A 22,853-nucleotide genomic window follows, 5' to 3' on the forward strand; every position below is an offset into this window, starting at 1 on the left:
AGATATTTTTCACTGGGCAAAGTGACAGCTGAATGAAATGAAGAACCTGTACTGGGAGGCAGAGCTATGTGAATTGATGTTTAAGCTTTTAAAAGTCTTTTAACAATTATTACCCAGTTCCTTGAGAAATTGCCTTAGCAACTGAATGTGAGTTACTGCATGCTGCAACAGCTTCTGTATCCATACAGAGACTTTCATTACAGCGCTCCTTCACCTTTCCAGCATAGCACTTTGACTTGAAGGAAACTTATTTTCTATGAATATTTATAGTCCCTTCTTCTTTTAAAAGAAGTTTTATTGATTTGATTACTGCTCCCACAGAACACAGATGAAAAGGAACCACTGAAAGGAGATCAGCCTCTGTCTTGTCAATTCTTGAATATTATACATTTTATTAATGTCAGTCTAGGTTTCCCTGTTATTATTCATAGTTGAAAAAGAGAGGTATTGGTAACTGAGAGGTTTTTTTAAAACAATGTCTCTTTTCAGGCTTGAGCCGCAACATTTTTACCTTCAAAACAATATATTGAAGTTTTTGTGACACAGAATTATGGGTTAGTGCTAAAAATCAGGATTTTGTAGGTTGGAATCCAGATAACACCAAAGGGAGTGGTGTGCTGAGCAATGATATTAAGTAAACAGCTGTACTTTGACAACATGTTCCCAAATCACTGACTAAAACTATGAAGAGAATTGGCTTCTAGAAGTCAATATAGAAGGCTTCTATAGTGAATGATTAAGAAATTATGCCTAACTTCTGTAAAGCAGAGATTTTCAGTTTCATAACAGACTGCAGTTTAAAACAGAGGTACCTTCACCTCTGCATTCTTGCACAGGGCGATTCCTTCAGCAAGATTTGTGCAGCACTTTTATCAATTGCATGTACAGAAAAGTATTTAACTTTTAAATTGAAGAATTAACTTGGAGGAGGAGAGTTAGCTGCATACCTGTAATGGGATCCACAGGCAACAGCTTGTGAGCAATGGCTGTAAGGTATAGCTATAGTATGTGCATGTGTGAAAGAATTCATGTATATATGTAACACAGAAATATTGTGCTTTCACTGCAAGGGTATTCGTACTCAGTTCATCCAGGTATTCAGATTTGCACATAGTCTTTGTCCTTATTCAGTGTTCAAATTCTCTTGCGCTGTTTTCAGGTATATACGTGCATGCACATGTGCATGTGTGTTGGCCCTGACAGAAGGGGAGTCTATAGACTTTGTAAATATTCATAACATTTCTGTGTGGCCTTGAACAAGCTTGACTGAAGTTCTTTGAGGACTTCAGATGTCAAACTTTCCATAGTTAAGGGTCAATGTAATGTGATTGCATAGTTCTCAGCCACAGATTTGGTATGAGTTACAGACCTAAATGATACAGAGAATTTTGGATTTCCCTTCCCTCTGTGCTTCAGTTGCTTGCTTCTAAAAAGAGGAACAGGAATTCTCTAGCTACTTCACAATGTTGGGAGGTGAGTCACATGGAAGACTGAAAATGCCCTTATACTATTACTAACCAAAGGCGTAAAACCCCATGAAGTATTTATTTATAAGTGCATGACACGGGCATACACAAGGATGTCAAACTTTGGAGTGTAGGACAGACTTAAGAAGAGGAAAGGAAAAGGCGTCAGTGTAAAAATGCAGATGTTTCCACACAGTGAACACAAACGTGCAAGTTTTATTATTTCTGCAGTGTATGCAGAGATTTTCGCATAGCCAGTATGGGTACTTACACTGCTATTTTGTTTAATGATTACGTCTAGACTATTATTTATGCTAAAGGGATATCTTATTTATGAATAAGTGCGTATCTTTGCCTTGGCACTGTTGGGCGGGCATGTATTTAAATGCTAATCCTCTGAGCCCAAGTGGCGATCCAAAGGGAAAAAGCATCTTAGCTACTAGAAATTCAGCGAGGTATCTTTCATAAAGATTTCGTCAGATAGCTCCTCAGGGCCTGGAAAAAGCATCTTTTGATCTCTTCAAATCAATCTGACGTTCAATATCAAAACATATGCATGCCCTTTGAAAAGGGTGATCACTGTAATGGAGCTGCGTAGTCAGGGTGGATGTGAACCTACGGCAATACCGCTGCCAGTCGCACGTGGCGTCCGGTGCCTGAAGCCGAGGGCATGGCAGCCGGTTCACCTGGCTCTGGCCTCGCGGAATTCAGCAGCCGGGAGCTCACCCTTTCCTCTGAGTCTATGCAATCTTCTCAGTATCAAGTTTCTGTAATCCATTTTCATGTAATTAAGGGTGTGTATGTTCACTGAATTGTTTCTCTTTCAGTATTGAACTGTTTCATCAATTGCCCACATATCCAAACCTACAGCTGAGAGTAGTTTCTGATATCTCAGAATATATGACATTATTTCGGTATAATTTTCACTTTGTTTGCTACCTGATGAATGATGTCTTGTGTAATCTGAGGTATGTCAAAACCAGTGAGAAAACATTTACTGGTATTTGAATTTACATTTTCTTGTTTGGAAAGAAAATGTTTCAAACCTTCCCCAGACCTTTCAATCCCACTTGAGCTATTTGATATAAATGAATCATAAGTGGTGACATTCTTTTCCAGTCAATTTTGCAAGTAAAATCTAGTCCTAGAACTCTCAAAAGCACCTATAATCTCTCACATGAGAAATACTTAATTGCAGCCAGCCAGTTTCAGTAGATGCCCTGCTTCATCTAGGAATTTTCTGTGAAAATATATTCATTTGGAGCCTCTATTCTTCTAACTCCACTTGGAAAATGTGGATCAAAAAGAGCTTGCTGAAAGACTGAGATACCAGTTAACTAGAAAGCAAAGGGATCTTTTTTGCTACTTGAAACAGAAATTAGGTGTTTGGTTTTTTTGTTTGTTTTTTTTTTTAAATTAGTTGCCAATCTTCCTTTCTATGAAGGCTTGAATGCAAAGAGAGTCTCATCATTTGAACAAAAGTGTCCAGTCGCTTGTATGAGAACTTCTAGCATTTCAAATGTTTTCATATTTGCAATATAACCAATTGTTTGTCATGGGGGAAAAAAATCCCCAACCAGGCATTGCAACTTCAAACATTGTTTTGCTCAAAAGCAGTAACATATTTATAGTTGTTAAAGCTAGTGATTTCTACTTAATAGCAAGTCTCTTTCAGATGGGAAAGTTAGACACCTTTGTCCTCAAAGAAATATGTCAAAAAAAGGGGACATGAAAATAAAAAAGAATTCCTATAAAGTCTCTTTTTTTTTTTCTTTTCCTTTAGCATACCCTTGCTCCCATCTCTATTGCTGACCAAAGGGACTGAGGTTCCCTTTGAATCTGACTTGAATCATGGAGGCTGTAAGGGGTTTGGAGCTGAAACCATGGAATATGTTATTTTGTTGAATGGAGCAATTAGTTACAATCTATTTACAATGGCCTTTTATTCTTGATTCACTCAGGGGTTACTGGAAGCTCCTTCTAAAATGCATTTCTTATCCACAGCTGCTTGTCAGAGACAACGTATTCCAAATGCACAAAGTCCTTTGGGCATTAAAGGCATGCTAAGCATTTAGCAGGACATGAAAGGGATTTGGTGAAACTAGGAGGCAAATTGTGCTCCTGGTTGTGACAGTGAAGTGGGGAGAGTGCATTGGGGAAGGACAGTCTGACATTATCTTGGGTGAAACTGATCCCATTCTGCAAGTTAAATTTTGCACTCTGTACTGTTCATTGCAGAGAGCGTTGGTTAAAAGCTTTGAGGGAAACTTTCTGATAAATTCAGCAAGTTTAAATCAAGTGCTTCATTCATTTCCATGTTCAAAGCCAAGTGTATTCGTTGTAATGGGGAACCAACTGGCTCTAGGGACTACCCACCTAATAGAAACAGAGGAAGAAAAAAGCCGCACGGGACCGAAGGTGTGAAGAGTGACCGAGGTACTGAGGCTGCCTGTAGGATCACAGTGTGCGCCCTCCCCATCCCTTCCAGGGAGGGAGGGAAGAGCAGCAGAGAGCGTGGGGCGATGTGGTCGATGCCCTCGGGTTTCTCAGTGAGCCGAGACACTCAGACTGACTTTATGCCGATCTCTGGAGCAGACGTGGGAACTCTGAAGTGACAACGCTGTGCCAGGGAGCTGCTGCAGCGGTGCCGGGCGTTCCTGCCCTGCACGTGGAGAAGAGCTGCGTGGGTAGGCAGGGATATGTGGTGGCGTTCCTGTGGCCATGTGCTCCACTTCAAGCACGGTGCCTGAAATGAAGTTTTCCTTGGGTTTTAGCTAGCAGCAGAATTCTTCTGATTTTTTGTTTATTTATTTTAAAAGAAAAGAATAATACTTTTCTGAGAGAAACCCCTCAGGAGTTACATCAACCATATGAAATATAAATACATTTTCTCTCCCATTGCATAAATGATGGATTAGCTTTTCACTGGAGAAACCGAGAGTAGGATGTAAGGAGAATTTGTGTAACTTGCAAAGTAGGCTATGGAGTACAGCAGCAGACTGTTATTTCCTACATGACACTGTAGGAAATATGATTAATGTGTGATGGAAACCCCTTGGTGGATCAGTTCACTGAAGTACGTGTCCTACCACGAGAGCGCCATGGTTTGTATTACGTGCAGTGAGTGTCTGGACAGAGGTAAACTACTACCTGTTGGAGTACTATTTCATCCAGTAACGTGTGAGATTTTTTAAAGTATAATTAATAATACAAGGCCGCCTTTGTTGCTTATGGAAGAAAAGCATTTGTCACTTTTCAGAATGAAAAGCAAGAATTTGTGAGCGTAGAAGTGAGGTACCGTCCTTTTCTTGAGCAAGACGTGACTGATTTAGGGAGGAAAATACATAGAGCTGAATGTGAACTTCATGTCCTCGTACCAATTAGCAGCAGATAAGTATGCTGCCGTAGCAATTGTCTCTGTGATCGCTGTGGGATGCACAAAGAATGTCAGTTTGCTTTATGAAGCTAACTGAGCAAAACTCTCTGCTTGGCATGTGCTTCGCGGGGCTGGTATTTTGTCACCATTACGAGACACCACTTTTGTAGAGCAAGTGAATACAGTTCTTACAGCAAAAAAAAACAGGGAGGGCAGTTTCCAAATCCTCTAGTATATGAGTGTTATAAATCTGATATATCCAGACCCCTGATTCTGAGTTACATTAAGACCCCTCAGGAATTACACCCTGGCAACTATTCAAGCTCCTGTTGATGCATAAACAGGCATGTTTATGAAAACAGAGTAGCTTGGATCTGTTTGTCCCTTTTTGGTTGGTGATCAGCTAATTTTATTTTAAAACTCAAGGGTCTTTTCTGCTTGGTGCATAAAGGGACAGAGTGAACTCAGTGGAGCTAAAATTTCCTGAATTATAATAATCAGTAATTTTAGCCCTGGCTCTCGGTTAGGGAAGGATACTAGGCTGGTCTAAAGGCACTGTGACTTTTTTCCACTTGCCTGAGTCAGACTTTTTTTTTTTCCATTATATTAGTGCAGGGAAAACTTACAAAGTTGGAGGGCTCCATAACCTGTAATTGATGATATTTCCTGTAATTTTGTCCTTTTTGTTTAGTTTGACAGGGTTTATTAGTCAAGATTTGGGGAAAATATTAATATCAACTTTTTTACTTTTTTATCTAACTGAACTCTATCAACATTGCATTTATTTTTTACACAATTACTATCTGGAAACTGATATTAGGGCAAAATGTCTAGGAGTAAAATATATTCCCAATGTGACTTATTTTAGTGAAGTTGAGTGAGGGGCAGCTTTGTCTCCTGTGTACTGAAAGGAAAAAGTAGTTTTGATAAGAGCTTTGCTATAGCTTACCTACATGGAAGCAGAACCAAAAATTAAGATAATAGGTTTCATACAGAAAATCTGTATGTTAAACCAACATGCTCAAAATAGTTAAATACAAATTCTGATAACTAGCTAAGATATTCAGGAAATCTACTTTATATTGTAGAAACTTACAGTCTCATTGTGCAAAAATACTAAGCTATTTTTAAAAGAAAACTACATTGCAAGTTCTCAGTAGAGCCGATAAAATTTGTCTATCAGCTTTTGCACAGGAAAATTGGTTTTTCATTGAATGATTTTTGTGTATATAAAAAAGTATCTCTTATGCAAAATTTAAGATGCTAAGAAACAGATTTCTCAATTACTTGCTAAAATATTTTGCTTTTTATTTACAAGTTATTTTTTCCTACCAAAAAAGTTAATTTTTTAAAAAAGGCTTTTGTTTAATTTCACCATGGAAAATAAGCCTTCTTCTGACAAGTTCTCCCTCTGGCCTCCTTTGAAGCGCACATTTTTGTGTTGAGATGTGAAACAATGTCAAAAATGCTGGGGTGTTACTACTACTGCTCCCTCAAAACATGAGTCATCCTTTGGAGGAGAAAAACTTTTGAATTAAAACTGAGGATTGACACTCATGAAATTTGCCTGTAGGGTTCTGCCTAGGTGACCTTGGCCAAATCATTAAAATAAACAATCCTGGGAGATGCATCTAAGGGCATTTCACAGATGCTGGGGCCTGTGCTCTTTGTATTTCATTTTCTCCATTCTAAGTGGACCAGCAGCAATCAGGGATCACAGGTGTATCAAGGTGCTTTTTTACCTAAGCCAGTGAAGACAAAATGATTTCCACTTTCAAATAGAGCTGTGAACTGTAAACTGTTTCTTTAAGCTTTGTTTGCAACACTGAAAGAACCAGAGCCTTTAATAATGAAGACTCTAAGTAGTCCCATTTATGCTAGAAATCGCTGTTTTGATCATCCAAGTGGGTTTTTCTCAGGCTGCTTCACTTTGAAACACAGCACATCTGAAGGAAAATTGTATCTTGTTTACAAGTACTGCAGCCTGCCAATTACAAGTCCAGTAATAGACATTTCCAGGTAGCAGAGGCTAAGGCATAGCTTAACTGGTATTAACTACATGTAGTAGATAAGAAAAGCTGTCATTTATTTAAAAAAAAACCACACCAAAACTGTGAGTTTTTTCTTCTTCACAGTACACGTACAAAATAAAATAAATTGGTGAATTGTGCAGCAGTTTAATTTTAACTCAGAGAGGATTATATGACCTACACTTATTTGATTTTTCACGATGTTTGCTATGTCATATGGTTAACCTAGTAGGACCTATTTTTAACTGTTCTGTTCCTAGAGTCCTTTTAAAATGTGTAATGTAATATATGTAACTTCTTAAACACCTCAAGTTGTTTGTAATTTAGGCTTTGGAAACATCTCCCCACGCACACAAGGTGGAAAGATATTCTGTATCATCTATGCCTTATTGGGAATTCCTCTCTTTGGTTTTCTGTTGGCTGGTGTTGGAGATCAACTAGGGACAATCTTTGGAAAAGGAATTGCCAAAGTAGAAGATACCTTTGTTGTGAGTATGCACACTGCCTCATGTGTTTTTCATGCTGTTCGTTGTTCTGAAGTTAACAAGTGAAATGAAAAGTCTGAAAAACGGGGTATAGCTCATCACTGTAACCAGACATATAGCAAAATGTAGGAAGAACTTTGCGAAGTCTAAACATATTATTGAACACCTCTAATGGAGAATTGGACATTTTCTACAATAATCATGGTTGAGAAGAGGAACAAGATCCAAAATATTTTATTTTTGCTTTGCCCTTACAAGGCTCCTAAGGTTGCTGTGATGCTTACCTTTAAAGGTTCTCATATAGATTGTGATAGGAAATCAGTGACTCTGAGAGATGGAAGAGGGGAGCTGGAGGGGTAATGTGGAAATTATTGCTGCTGCTTTGAGTTGATTCACAGAGGACACTTGGTGTCTGAGTCTAAAATCACAGTTCTTAAAATCTCTACTCAGATGCCATCATACTTGAGGAAATGCTTACAGACTGCAGGCACCTACATTTCCAGATTTATGGGTCTGTAGGTGACTAAAGCTTTGGGCATTCACAGAATAAGGACAGCCTAAATGGTACAGAGCCTCTTGGTGCTTCCCTGACATTGGACTCCTCTGTGGTCTGCTCACTAGGTTGTAGGATGTTCTACAGTTCAAAGTGTTTTCAGCCTCTTCTGCTAAACTGCTTAGCACAGCCTAGAGGTTCATGCCCTTCATTTTCTTTGGCTACTGATCTTTAATTATTCATGCAAAGTGGCATAGCTTTAGTAGAGGAAGAGACCTGTCAAACAGACTAGAAGCTTGTGCAGATAGTGATAAAGCTCAGCCATAGCCAGTCCTTAACAATGAAATGCCTTGAATTCTAGCAGAGGAACTTAATTTACTTGACTTAGTCTGTTTCACACACAGAAAAGTTTATTAAGAATGTATTTTACTAATGCAGTTATTAAAAATGTATTTACTGATATTTTTGAAGCATAGAATAAATGGCATAATGAAACTTAATATAATATTAATTATTTAGGTGTTTTACTAACCTTTAATAAAATGTTGTAGGTTTAACTACTATCTAATGTTCAAAACATGTATGAAATACTATTTGTCTTTTGATATGTAGAACATGTCATATCCAGTGAATATTTAGTAAGCAGCCTGGCTTTTTAGCTGTTTGCATCAGCACTGCAAGTGTTAGAAGGATTGTTTTTCTGCAACAAGCCCTGATGTTGCAATGCAGCACACCTTTTCGATGTTGAAAGGGTCTGCCATGGCTTCACTTCTGAAGCAAAGCAAACTGGAGCTGTGCTGAGTAGTCTTATGCAATAGGTAAATACAAGCTTGAAAGCTTTTTAAGTAAAGGCACGTATTTTTTACTTTGAAATATCAGCTTAAGTCCAGACAAGATACTGGTAAAGAACATCCATTTCCATTGAGATTTGTCTAAAAAGGGAAGAACATTCCATAAGAACATTTTATTTTTTTATGCTTTCTGGTTTTTTTATAACTGAATTTTATTTTTTGCTTAAAAGTACAAAAGATTTGAGACCTATTTTTGTTTCTCTTAGCCTGTTACTCATAGGGATAATAGTTTTCCTTTTTTTCGTAATGGATGTATCCCTACAACATGAATGCCCCAACATAAAAAGCAACATCTTGCCCACTTTTGGCAATATCTGAATGAAAACACTGATCTATATGTTGCAGTCTGGAGCACTCCATTTACTAGTTCTCCAAAAGAAGAATTGGGAGATGCTGGTGGGTCAGAGCAGGGAATTTCATGTTACCATAATCCATACTACTGTGATTTGGGTTACAAGAGCTGGACCTTGGTCAGGCTGACTGTAAAACGTAGTTTCCATTGGCATTAAACTTAAATACAAGAAAACATTTTTCATTAACAGTCTGATTTCATTTTTGGTCTCCTTTTGTGAAAGTTTCTGGTTTTGTGCATTCCCTTGCTTCTTTTAAGTTGAACCAACATGCTTTGGATGGATGGAAAACTCTTTAGAAAAATGTCAAATTGGCGGGGCACGCACGGGACTTTGCAGTGCTTGCTCCTAGCTTTGGTACACTTCAAAAAAAGAATCATTAATAGCTTACACAACAGATAAAGAACTTGGTTCATTAAATCTACAGATAATCTCAAGCTGAAGAAAGAACTAAAAGTTGGAAGACAGAATTAGAATGCAAAATGATCTTGAAAAGTTTGAAAAGCAGCCTGAGTATATAGGATTCAATTCCAGAAGGACAAATTCAAAGTACTATATAAAGGAATAATAAAATATGCAATTACATTTCAGGAAACATCTCTCTAGGTGCAATTTTGTAGAAATGTTCTGAGGACTCTAGGGGCTCATATGCTAACATGGCTTAATGTCATAATGCTGTGAAAAAGCATACATCATAGTTAGAAGTATAAATAGAAGTGTAAATAAATAAATAGGCAAAGCATAAGAAAGGATCCTTCCATTCTGTTTTGTGGTATTTTTTATGTCTAGTGTTGAGTACAATACTTAACAAAACATAGATTAATTTGCTGGAGCCAAGGGAAGCAACAAGAATAGATTGGTGAAGAAAGACTGAAAGAAATGCATTTATTTGGTCTGAAGAACATATGACTGAAAGAAAGCACCTGTAAAAGTTTACTGGAAAGACCAAAGGAGTGATTTCTTTGTCTTAGATAAGACCATAAATAGTAGACTTAAACTGAAGGAGATGAGATGCAGGTTAAGCATTAGGAAAACTTTCTGATGACAATAACAGTTAAGCATGATCAAACGTTGCCTGGCCGGTAATGTGTCTGCAGTGGGTTAGGTGGGGTTGTTTTTGGAAGAGGGCAGGTTTGGAAAAGGTGATGGCTTCATGTCCCTTCCAGCTCTGGATTCTGTGGTTCTGTTTAGCCAGTTACTTGATTAGAGAGAACTGTATGGTTAAAATTCACTGGTTTTTTTTTTTATTCAGTTATTTGTGGATGCACAAAAGCAGAGACATTGCAGGTGCAAGCACTACTTGAAGCTCACTCAAATATCTAGCTCCCACTCAAAATTTTAGCATGATCAGCTGTTAATATTAATGAATGGTACACATGCCACTCACACAGATCAAAAAAGTGGCCACAATGAAGAGTCCAGCGCTGCTCTGTATTTCCTACTGGCAAAGGTTCCCTAGGATAGTCATGTTTGCTTTGAAAACCCTTTGAAAATAAAACCCTGCTTTGATTTCCCTGTTTGTTTGAGAATTATAATGGACTGTCCTCTTGAGCCACATAGTACTCACTGTGGGTGATAGGGGCTTACGTACAGTGGCGCAGTTTTATTAATGATGGGTTTCCTCTCTTTCCTGTTCCCTTTCCAGAAATGGAATGTGAGTCAGACAAAGATTCGCATAATTTCAACAATAATATTCATACTGTTTGGCTGCGTGCTGTTTGTTGCTCTTCCTGCAGTTATATTCAAGCACATAGAAGGCTGGAGCACACTAGATGCAATTTACTTTGTGGTTATCACTTTAACTACCATTGGATTTGGTGACTATGTTGCAGGTAAGATTTTTCTCATAACTCTTTATCTTACAATATTTTGCACAGTGTTTGTAATGTAAGGAGGTTTAGCAGAACCTGTAGATAACGTGTCCAACTTTTTATGGTTCTATTAACCCAGCTTGGATTGGTTGCAAATAACTTGGACAAACTGAGCTAAAAAAAGCTTGTGCCAGTTCTCTGCATCAAATTTTTTCTTGGAAAGGTGTTAGAGGTGTTAGACCACTGCTCAGAATACAATTGAGTAAGTATGTTGTCTGTATTGAGAGTGTTGATCCGAGTCAGTGGTGTGTTGAGGTGATGTCCCGATCCAATATCGGGGAAGGTTGTTAAATGATCCTGAGAGCGAGATTAAGACACAAACGAGGTCAGATGCTGTACAACCTTACGACTTTTATTTCCTACAACAACCAATAACTGCGATAGAACAGAGGGAGGAAGAAGAAAAAGAGGCAGACCTAAGCAAGAGAACGGAAAAGAGGTAGCAAGACTAGTTACCACCACCACGAAGCCAGCAACGTCCCACTGAGTCGGTTCCGACGCCGGTGATGGAGGGTCGAGGAGTTCTGCTGCCAGTCAGGTGTCTTTCCTTCAGATCCAGGCGTCACAGTCCTTCCGATGTCTTCCAGGTTCGGGTCTTCCGTTCACGAGAGGGGAGTACCCAGTTCTCTTATTGTCCCAGTCCCCACAATTTCTCTGAAAAGTCCACCCATTTCCATGGAACTCATTACCCTATCGGGCAAGCACAGCTCGGCAGGCGTGGATGTGGTGGTTTCTTTGGGGACGTCTTGTGCGTACTCCCCTACAACAGCAGGTTGTTGAGGCAGCAGCAATGTGAGTCAGCAAGTCAGCACAGTCCCTCACAGGTGAGGATTAGAAATTCAGAGCTTTGTGCTCTGAGTCTGAGTCTTGCTTTCTTCAGCCTGATCTCATGCTTCTCCTGATGCAGCACCATCATCTCTCTCTTTAATGAGATGCATCTCCCACCTCTGAACTCTGTGCAAGGCAGAGGTAGCTGAGAAAGGTAGCTGGGATGGACAGCAGTGCTGGGCTGCTGTCGGTGAGCTATTCTGCTGGAGGGAAGTGTTTCTAGTAGACATCCACATGGCATGGGCTCCTTCCATGTCCCATCTGTAGCCAGGGCTGTTGCGTGAGTCCAAGTGCACCAAGGAGAGGCTCTCAGGTTGGGTAGCTCCTCCTGGTGACTTGCAGACCTGCCTGGAGCTTGCCTTGATGGCAGGAATGTGACTGGTCTTGTTGCTGGCAAAAGCATTCCAGGTTAGTGAAGTCCCATAGAGACCTCTGAAGTGTCTGAACTGTTTGGCATATTCATAAATGATCTGGGTAAAATGGGGGGAAATTTAGTGTTGAAGATATTACGTTATGCAAGCTGTTTAAAAAATGAAGGCCATGTGAGAAGTTGCTGAAGATTCTTAGAAATTATAGAACTGGGCTGTAAAATGGCAAATGAGATTTATTTGGACTTTTACATAGGTTTTTGTGATGTTTCCACATTTCTTTTGAATGTGTCTCACTGGTTTCTCCCTTTCCTTTTCCTTTCCCATATTGTTTTTCTTATTTCCATTTTGTCTTCAGGAATTTGTGATTCTGTTCAGATTCTAACTAGCACCAAATAAAAAATGTATGCTGTTTCCAAGCCAAGAGTCTGGATGTTTTAGACTTTTATTCCTGAGGGGTACGTGTATGACAGGGAATAAAAATAATAGTGTATAAAGGCCTGGTTATATTTACTGTAAAGCACCATGTGAAATGGCCCACTTGGCTCTAACTAGAACACTGAGTACATTCATCATTACTCTCATTATAAATGTCCACAGATTTTTCTATTTGTAGACCAATTGATTCATAATTTGTTCCTACATCATGTCTGTTTTTTAATTTTACCAGGAAACACTTTCTCTTTCTACAGAATGTCCTTGTATTACATTGTTCTATAGCTTATGGCCTTTCATGGTTCACTTCTTATATATTTTTTGTTTTTAAAGTTCCACTGTAAATGCATGATATCAAAATGTCAGGAATGTTTTCTATTTCTTTGAGTAACGTGCACAAGACTTGTATTGGTACTGTAATATGTTATTGACATAAAGTTTCAGTGTGGGGGATTTGGATTTGTACTTGCAGAGATGATGCTCAAGAGAACAGGGTTAGATGACTATCTCCATCGTAACCGGGAGGTTAACATTGTCACTGTACTGTATTTTGTCAGAGAAGAATTTGACAATATTATCGTCTTTGTGTGGACTAACATAGTCAGGTTATGGCAGATGACCTGAAGGATTTTTCATAAAGGTCCATTTGTTTTCTTGTCATTCCAGTACATAATTGTCTAGTTAAATAAAAATTCTGAAACATAGGTAAGGTATTCATTGACTGTGCTTTGCACTGTGGAAGCTTACAGTCTTTCGTGTGCATAAATACTAAGCTATTTGAAGAAAACTGACATTGCAAGTTCTCAACAGAGCTGATAAAATTTGTTTTAAGGGCTAGGGTTCCTTATTAATTTTAAGGAAGTATGCAGAATCTTTGCACACTAACAAATTAGTAAGTTGTCTTTATGAGGTTTTGATTTGCTTGATTTTCTTTTAGGTAAGTCATAACTACCATGCAGACATTAAGGGCCATTGATATTTTTGTGGTAGGCTTCATCTAGAACACTCTCTCCTTGAAGTTTAGGAAAGCTGAGTGCCATAAACAGAGGAGAAACAAGCATGTAGAGTTAAGGCATGTGATGATGTAGGGGAGGTTATCATGATAAAATATGGGTATTGCATCTGAAATTGTGGCTGTAGAGCACGGCTTGCTTAGTTCTGGTTTGTCATGGTGAGGCATGCACCAAGCAGAATGATGCTTCAGTCCACTTAGTGCCTAGATGGCAATGAATTTGGAAAAAAACCTCTTCAAAATGGCATTAATTTATTCCCTTTTTGGATTTTTCCTGGTGGGAGAGGCAAATTTCTTAAACAATAGAGTGAAAATTACCTTCTTCCACTCAGAATTTTAGTCAAATCTAAAGTAGAGCGGTGGGCAGTGATGCTCCAACTTGCAATTACAGTGAACTATTCTAGCAATAAAAATAAAATTGGCAAATTTTGTAGCATATTGGAGGTCCATGGGATATTTCATGATTATGTGTCAGTTCTGGCTCATGAAGTTCCCTCAAAAATCCAAAATTCCTAAATATTTGAAAACTGCCAAATATTCTGGTAATTTTCTTTCTGGGAACTGTCATCCCAGAGGAAAAAACATGTTTGCAAGCCCTACATACACATTATCACAACCATGACATTTGTATTGGGGTTAAAAGAAATAGTTCTTGCAATAACTGTCATTTTTCGTTAACATGGAATTTGCTGCTTTCTGGCACCATGCAGCTAAGACCTGAAGAGAAGCCCTGAAGAACTTTTAGGAGGTAAAGAAGAGAGTGTTTCTGAATAGCTTTAGCACAAGAGACCCAACAGAAGAACTTGGGATTCAGGAACATAATGGCGTTAAAGGCTGTAGTACAGGTTGTCATATTAAAAATTCTTGTAGAGTTCTCCAGAATTTTTCTATAGGTTTCTTCTCATTTATACTGGAGAGCAAATACTCTGTTCCCAGAAACTAGGATGCCAAAACATCCCTTTTTTGCTCAGAGTCTAGGCTGCTATTTGGAGCCTATGGAAATTTCAGCTACAGTATCCATCAGCAAGAGAAGCCTTAAGGCAAACATAAAAGACGTGATCGCTCAAGGTACATGCAAGGAGGGAAAAGTTAGACCCCTTGTAGTGCATGTTCAAGAAAATATATGAACAATATTCCAAAAAATAAACTTAACATTTCCGTCTTACGAAATGGTTTGATTTTCCTATTTTTTGGAGCGATTGGATTTTTTTATTTTTGTAGGGAAATAAGTAATTTTTTGTAATTGAAGAAAGTTTATTGTTACAGCTTTTCACAAAAAAAGGAAGGAAGAAACTGTACTACAGCCTGCACTGTCTTATGAAAATTGGGACATAGTCAAACATCCTTTTTCTTGGTTTCAAGAGAAGCCATTGACTTTAATATGACAGAAGAAAATCCAGCCAATATTATGAATATTCTGAGAGGAAAGAAAGATCTTTTCGTGTCAAATGTGTCATTTTTTAGTATAATGAAAGATATTATTGAGTACTAAAGTTAGCACTGAGGTACGTGTGTGTGTATATATATGTATAACACGACAACCTATTGTTCATATGTGCAGATAAATCCTTTAACTGCAGTGCAGGTTGGAAGGTATAGACAAATATTTCTAAGGGAGTTAATCTAACAGGTTTCAGATGTAAATTAGATAAGAAGTCCAAAACTGACTGAATTAAGTAGAGGACAGAAATATAAATAGCACATCAGTTAATCTGTTTCACAGTGGGGCATAATGATGATAATAAGGTTACGCTGCAATCAGTCCAACAGATCACAGAATTTTGCGAGTTCACTTTAAAAATGAATTCTAACTCTTGGGTTTTTGTGTTTTTGTTTGTTTGTTTTCTTGGGTTGTTTGGTGGGGTTTTTTTGTTTCGTTTTTCCTTGTTTGAACTCTGATGTTTAGCTTATTGCTTCTTTACTGTTTTGGTCTGTAATTGGATGTGGTGGATTGCCACTGTAATACAGATATCTGGGTCTGTACTGTATTGCTTGGCCTGAGAGCCATTTTGTACAGTATTGAGATATTTTAGTCTCATTTAATGTCACCAAACTGGAAGGCTTCACCTGGTGGTCATAGCAGCCCAGCTGATCTTCTCTCACTGTGTGCTATTACTTACCCAGCAGAAAGACCTCTACAGAAAGAAATTGCTGTTCTACTGAGCAAGAGGCATGTGTTGAGCATCCCGTAAGAGAGCTGTGGACTCTCCTGCAGGCTTTGTGTCTTTTTGGCATTTGGAAGTGCTCTTTGCCACCTCAGGACTTCATGTCCATAAGGGTGCTGTCTGGTGTGAACCATGCAGCCTGCTTTAAGCTTAAGTCAGTGTGCCCTGCATTGCTCAATTTCTGTATAGGACAGCATGTAAGGAGTGTTTTATAGCTGTGCTTTGTATTGTGAAGTAGCTCTCCATTTTCCACTGAGTGCCATCAAGTAACTTGTATGGCCTACTTATATTCTGTCTCACAGACAGTGCATTGTTATCTTGTCCCAAGGATGCTGCTTTTCCACGTCTCCAGATAAGCTAGCTTTTCTCCGTTCCTTTTTGCAGTCCTCGGAGGTAATTCCGTTCAAGCTGCAGGGCTGGACCTCTATTTTTTTGGAGTGGGACAAATGGTGTTTCTGGATTAAGCCTGTTGGCCGGGTTTGTCATAACGGGGTGATGGACAGCTACTTGTTGTTCTGCAATTAAAACTGTGTTTGGATTTAGTCACGTTTCTACACCCAGACTAATTTGCACTGCTAATAAAAAGTAATAAAGACATTTCTTGGTTTGAAGGGCCTCCTTTTTAATAACCTAGAAATTTCTGCTGGTATGGAATTAAAATACTCAATGCCAATAGCACCTTCAATTCTCTGCTGTTACTTCTGAAGCAAAAATGCAAACAAAACCAGATGACTTTACAGAAATAATTGCATGTTTCTATTTTGAGTCAGTTAGCTGTAGAATAAATGGGGAAAAGAGTGGCAACAACAAAGAAAAGTATTTACTTAAAATGTACTTGTTTTATGTAAATAAATACAGATATTTGAAAGCCTGATCCCTTACCTGAGAACCAGAATCTGTCCTAATGCACCCCTGAAATCTTCTCTAATGACATCCTTCACTAAAACACAGACCTTTTCACCTCAGTAAGGAATATGTGTTTGGGCCATAAAACTACCTATGCCTTCCAAAGTGTTGAAAATCCCAAATAATTTAAAAGTTGTTTGGCAGATGTAAGAATGGTGGCAGCAGCAAATACAATAGCCTGTGATGAAGATGGATGGAAAAACTCTTTGATTTCTCATAGATTGCAAGGGACTTTGGATCAAATCTTTATCACAGAACATCTTGGCAATAAACTGTGGCTGCTCTTCATAAAGATTATGTCAGTGAGACTTCTAGTTAAAGAGTAAGTGCACTCCAGTTGGAAGATGTATTTCTTCTTTATTGTGGTTGCAACCTATTTCAGGTAGACATCAAGCAAAGTTGGAAAAAAGTTTTGTCCCTTGGCCCACAAAATTGGTTTTGCCAAACAAACAACAAAATTCAGCTTCTGCCTTCTCAGCGTTTTGCTTCCTAAAGGGCTATATAAAATAATCTGCTTTGCAAAACAAAGATGATAGCATTATTAAGTAAAAATTATGCTATGAAAAATCCATGCGAATGTATTATGTTGATATGCTTTTTACATATGTTACCAGTTAAACAATGTTACCAGTAAAATCACTAGATGAATTATCTTATACTTCAGTAAAATACATTTATACCTATACATACTCATACCAAAATACATTCATACCCATTTATGTAAACTGTAAATCAGTAGTTAATGAATTCCATTTACTTTCAATTCAGTACAATTGACTTCTGATCATGTTTTCCTACCAGTGAAATCCTATTTAATGACATTCCCAGGAAACTGTGTTATGTCATTCTGTGATGTTTCAGCATCATAGGAGACAGTTATCTCAGGACAAACATCCTTAGGCATGTCTTTCCCTGCTATTCCATTAAACTGAGACCTCACCCAAGGAGCCCTTGAAATTCAGAAACTCAACAGCTAATAAACATTTTAGCTGTTAAGCCTTTTCCTAAAGTGTTGTTGACTGTCCCTTTCTAACTTTAGGAAAGCTGAACTCCTTTGGGCATGGCTAGATGGAGCCATCTTCTGGCCAGACAGTAAAGAAAACTCATGATTGAATGTGAATCTGTCTGTCCTAACTCCTGCCCTGGTAATTAACTTTGCTGTAAACAAATGACATATAAACTGTGAAGAAAATGCTCCCTGCAGACTGGCAGAGTTAGGTTCCAGTTTCAGTTTATAAAACTAACACACCAAAGGTTAGAAACAAGCTGAGTGCATGCTTTATGCGATACTTTCTTGTGCGTTGTATGGACACAAGGAGAAGATGGTGAACCACCGAGCATGGTTCCTTGCTAGCTCCTAACAGAGCAAAGGCATGGTGGTAATCAACCATTTTTTGAATGACAACAAATTTTGGGTGAATCATCCCTAAAATCCTGTTTTACTGGATTGAGATGAGCTGGATGATGTAAAGAAATCCCTTCATTTCTGACATTTAGTTTGTCTTGTGAACCCTTTGGTGGTTGTCTGTCTTCTGTTCCAGATAGAGCCCTGTCTTCTACCTTACTTGTGACTGTGCAAGTGTTGAAGCGTATCCATTTTTGCAGTGTGGATTCATCTCTTGGATAGTTGAGTAAACCACTACAGCTCAACAGATTTTATTGATGAAATAGCTTATTGACATGAGAAAAGCAAAATTTCTGTCTATGAGGCCTTTCATACAAAGATAACCATCAGTAAAATTCTTTGTTATTTGCATGTAATCTCTGCGATGATTAGATAATAACAGCTAGGAAAAAAATGTTACTCTTCACCAGAGTTAATCTTGTTACTGTAAACAAGGTGCTTGATGTTTTGGGGCCAATTTTCCTTGTACTGTCCCAGTAGAGGATGCAGATACATAAACCAACATATTATGTACCCATACAGACTACTTTAATGTGCCTGAAAAGGTTTTACAGTAGACTCTCTTCAATTGTGGGCAGATACACACATCAAACTTCTACTTGCAGCAACCCAAAGTAGGATCCTGATTTTACTTATCATAACACAACTGAATTGCAAATTTAAGGCTTCTGTTTTATTTTACTGCAAGATATGAAATGTGAGTTATTTTGTGTTGTCAAGAGCTCTGGATGAACATAACTTTTTTGGTACAGAAATAAAGCATCTGTTCTCTATAGGTATATTGTATATGTAAGCTCCATTACAGACATCTCTGAAATTTATCCTTTTTTACTTTAACACTGGAAGGAAGGAAGTGACTGGTGCTTGCGGCAGTGGGATTCAAAAAAGCTGCCTTCAGTTGATGTCTGTTTTATCCACCTTTTTTTGAGTATGATCAGTTCAGCTCAAGTTCCCATACCCTGGTTTCTTCCCCTGCAAAATGGAGGTGATAATGTTTGCCTACCCAACAGGGACACTTGCTAATGCAGGTGCTATTCTTCTTTGCAAGGGCTAAAGGATTCATGTAAGTATTGAGATGTGTTTCAAAGTCTGTGCGAAATCAGATTTCTCAGGATATGAACACATCACATATTCCAGAGCAATAATTAAAATTTGGTACAGAGTTGTTATTTGGAGCAGGTGGGAAGTCCTTTCATTCAAGCTATGCTCAATGACCTCTACCTTAATGATATATCAGCAGTTGAATCAGTTTGTGTTAATTTTTTATTTATCATGAATGATTATCAATCATTGTCTAAAATTTGCATACTCCAAACTGTGTTTTCAAGAGTGGATGAATTTAGATCATTCTTTATTCAAATTCAACAAAATGTTTTGCTATGAATCTTTGCATGGGTGAGAAAATAGAAGAAGTTGCAAGAAATATAATTGTTTTTTTTAGGAAAAGATTTAATTTTAAAACAGTTTTTCACCTATAACTATTAAGTCTGCTTTAATTTTAACTGTATTGTTTTTCAGGAGGATCGGATATTGAGTACCTAGATTTTTATAAGCCAGTGGTATGGTTCTGGATCCTTGTTGGGCTTGCTTACTTTGCAGCTGTCCTCAGCATGATTGGAGACTGGCTAAGAGTCATATCAAAAAAGACAAAGGAAGAGGTAAGAACGTTTTGAAAAGGAAGAAATACTACTTTTTAAAAACTTTGATTAGCAGTCGGGTGAGCTTATAGCTGCTTTTGCTCTTAGGGCATAGGTCAAATCTGTTTATATATGAAGTATATGCTGCAGCTCAAACTACAGCAAACTTTCTAGCAATCTAGTCAGAGTGATTTTTTTTTTTTTTACATGGCTGCATATAAAATTAGATTAAATGTATTATTAAACTAAGTGTATGTGCACAATTGCACCCGACTTACGGGAAAAAATTCTCTAAAAGGATTATTCTAGACAGTAGAATGTAGTCCTTGATTTTTGAGGCAAAAATCATTCTGCTTTGATTGTTTCTATATGGGATGCAGGTATGTAAAGAAAAATACTAAATCACTAAATAGTTATATTTAAGATAGCTTTGATCATTTTATAGCAGTGAGAGAATAAATGTTTCATATCATGCAAGGTATTGGAATGAATTATTTAAATATGCCTGGGTGTGTTTTACCATAATATCTTCAGTGGCATGCCTAGTTATTTGTAGTCAGGTGCATTGCTTTCAGTTGAAATATATTTTTACTTGTAAATGTGTGTTTATCATTCCAATGATGCTACAATATTTTACTTTAAATTTTGTCACTTAAGAAAATGTTAGAGGATAAACAAAATTTTCTTTGATTGCAGCTAGCACAGTTCAGGCTTTACTAGAAGTTTGAGAAATAAATTAATTTTGTTTTAAGCAGCATATTATTTCCCTGTAATTTAACTGCAATTCCTCTGCATGCATCAGTTCATTTGTGTTACTCGAATATAAAACCTCTGATTTCTTTTTGATGGAATGAATATGTTGGTTACTGTGCAGTGGCCTACTACTTATATTGTTTTAAATTGTTTTCCTAGCTGTAGGGCACGGCGTCAATGCCTAGATGTAATCCTGGCAACCCTTGAGTTCCCAAAGGCCTTGCCGTAAAGGGTAGCTTACCCCGATATACTTTCACTCACTGCAGACCCTTGGGGTCCCTGCCCCTTTCTGACCAGAGGGCAGCAGCCGTGGTGACAGCAGGCAGGAGGATGTGGGCTGGGTGCTTGGGCAGGATTAAGCCCACTTTGTGAGGCAAGTGGGGTGGGCAGCCCTCTTTCATCGCCCTTGCTAGGCTCTTAGCTCTTTGTAGTTGGAGACGGCGTTGGGGCAGGTCTGTTACAAGCACGCTTTTACCAGGCTTTTCATAAACACTTAGTTCTGAAGCGGAGGACAATATTTATTTGATAGGCTTCATATAAAGAGTATCATCTTCTGCCCCTGTGCTGTAAATTTGAAAGGATATTTAGAACTTCCCTTACACAACGAGCTTTACTAGTGTCCTTCACAGATACAGAGCAGCAGGTATCACACAAGTGTTCCCATTTGCAAGTTCAGCAGTTTGCAGGACCACCATTTTATTTTCTGGAAGAGCACTGAAGGCGTCTTTAACACCTAACCTGCGTGATTTACACTGGCTGCCAGGAAACCAATAGATCACTTCAAAGGCCATTAGCCTGCATGGTTTTTCTTCGTTATTTTGAACTTCAGAATTAGGTTGGTCTAGCCCATGTTTTTTGGCTCTGCACTAGGAAGAAGTAAGAGCTGGGCAAGCACATGTGGTGTCTCCCCTGTGCGCTCTCCTGGTGTCGAACTGTTCTCAGCTTGGGGCATTTCCTAAGCTGCATTTCGTTTCCCTGGGTTACTTGTTTCTGGATTCTTGAAGAAATGGGATGTGACTGAGGCACTATGACTTGGGACTATGCAGAAATACCTTGTCTAGGCTGAGTTTTGCTGCAATTTCTCAGACACATGACACACAGTTTAGTTCTTCACACTACTTCTCAGAATTAATCTGGTATTTAATCTCACTTTTCTCATATTCTTCTCTCATCCAGACAGTAAGATCTCTGGATAAAATCTATCTTGACTATAGAATTTTACACAGCACCTGAGGGTTTAATCTTGTTTAGGGCATCTCATTATCCATATTATTATAATGATTATAATATATTAAGAACGTTTGAATTTTATCATATCTAGTTTTTATTTTATACTGAACCTATTTCACTATAGACTAACTATGGAAAAGATTTGAAGTAACATGAATTGAACAAACTCGTGGATTCTTTTGACACATTAAATACATTACTATTTTTATCAAGTAAAACTCAATTTACCAGGTTATGCAGCCCAGTGCTATGCCAAGCTTTCTTTTCTCAGGCACCAGGAATGTATGCCCTATTTCATCTTGTCATTCTTTCTCACCTTCGTAGCCTAAGCAAGCATATCATTTTGTCTACAGAAAGGAAAACCTCATTCTTAAGATGCATCCAAATTCTCTTGGCTGATGCAGGTATTCAGGATTTTGCTGTATGCAAGTGTCTCGAGTGTTAGATTTGATTAAAGACAGACGTAACATAATTGGTTCCATTTGTTCGATTAATCATATCTCTGATGTTCAGAAATCTCCCCCTCACTTCTTAACCCATTGCTCAGGCATGTCTGAGAATTCATAACGGAAAGAAAATGTTTTAGCAGTTTAAAAATGCTACAGTTTTAAAAATCATGGAGACCAGTTTGAGAACTGAACTATGGCATAGCACAAGTTGTGTGCTAGTTAGAAAATGTGAAAAATTATTTCTGTATTCTCTCCTAATGGTACTTTGTTGGAGGAAAGTTGTAAAAGTATATTGTGTTTTGTTATAAGATTGGCTGTGTTTGAACTGAAGCGTTTTACAAATATTCACTTTACAGGTAGCATTTTATTACAAAAACCGCTGCTCTTAGCTCATCCTTACTACCTGCCTAGGAAAATTTGAGTGAAGAAGCTGAGGGAGTTTAGTGGAAATGTAGTCATCAGGTCTCCTCTATGCCAGCAGAAGCCAGAGCAGACTCTGAATTTCTTGTATTGTCTGGTTTTTCAGTTAAACTTAAATTTACGATGGTCTGTTCCAGCTTCTATGGATGCAGATTATAGCAGAGGAATCTATCTGGAGTTCAAATAGTAGAAATATGAGTGCAATGGAAAAATGCTAGTTCTAAGTATGGTTTTTTAACTCTCTTTTAAGGAAACATCCTGTCAGTCATTGGGGAAATAGCTCATTGTACCTAAAGGTAGCCTTTGAAATTAGAAACAATGTT

At 38.1% G+C, this 22,853-nt stretch overlaps 1 protein-coding gene across 2 annotated transcripts in view; it reads left to right on the forward strand.

The window, feature by feature from the left end:
• The window catches only part of KCNK2 (potassium two pore domain channel subfamily K member 2), a 108,438-nt gene that overhangs the window by 71,916 nt on the left and 13,669 nt on the right, over positions 1–22,853 (forward strand). For both annotated transcript variants that reach the window (XM_049833606.1, XM_049833607.1), the window contains exons 4-6: positions 7,200–7,360; positions 10,697–10,883; positions 19,560–19,699. In XM_049833606.1, the coding sequence (XP_049689563.1) occupies positions 7,200–7,360; positions 10,697–10,883; positions 19,560–19,699 (488 nt within the window). The remainder of the gene's footprint in view (positions 1–7,199; positions 7,361–10,696; positions 10,884–19,559; positions 19,700–22,853) is intronic.

Source organism: Accipiter gentilis, chromosome 30 (assembly GCF_929443795.1).
Source record: "Accipiter gentilis chromosome 30, bAccGen1.1, whole genome shotgun sequence".
NCBI classification, from domain to species: domain Eukaryota; kingdom Metazoa; phylum Chordata; class Aves; order Accipitriformes; family Accipitridae; genus Astur; species Astur gentilis.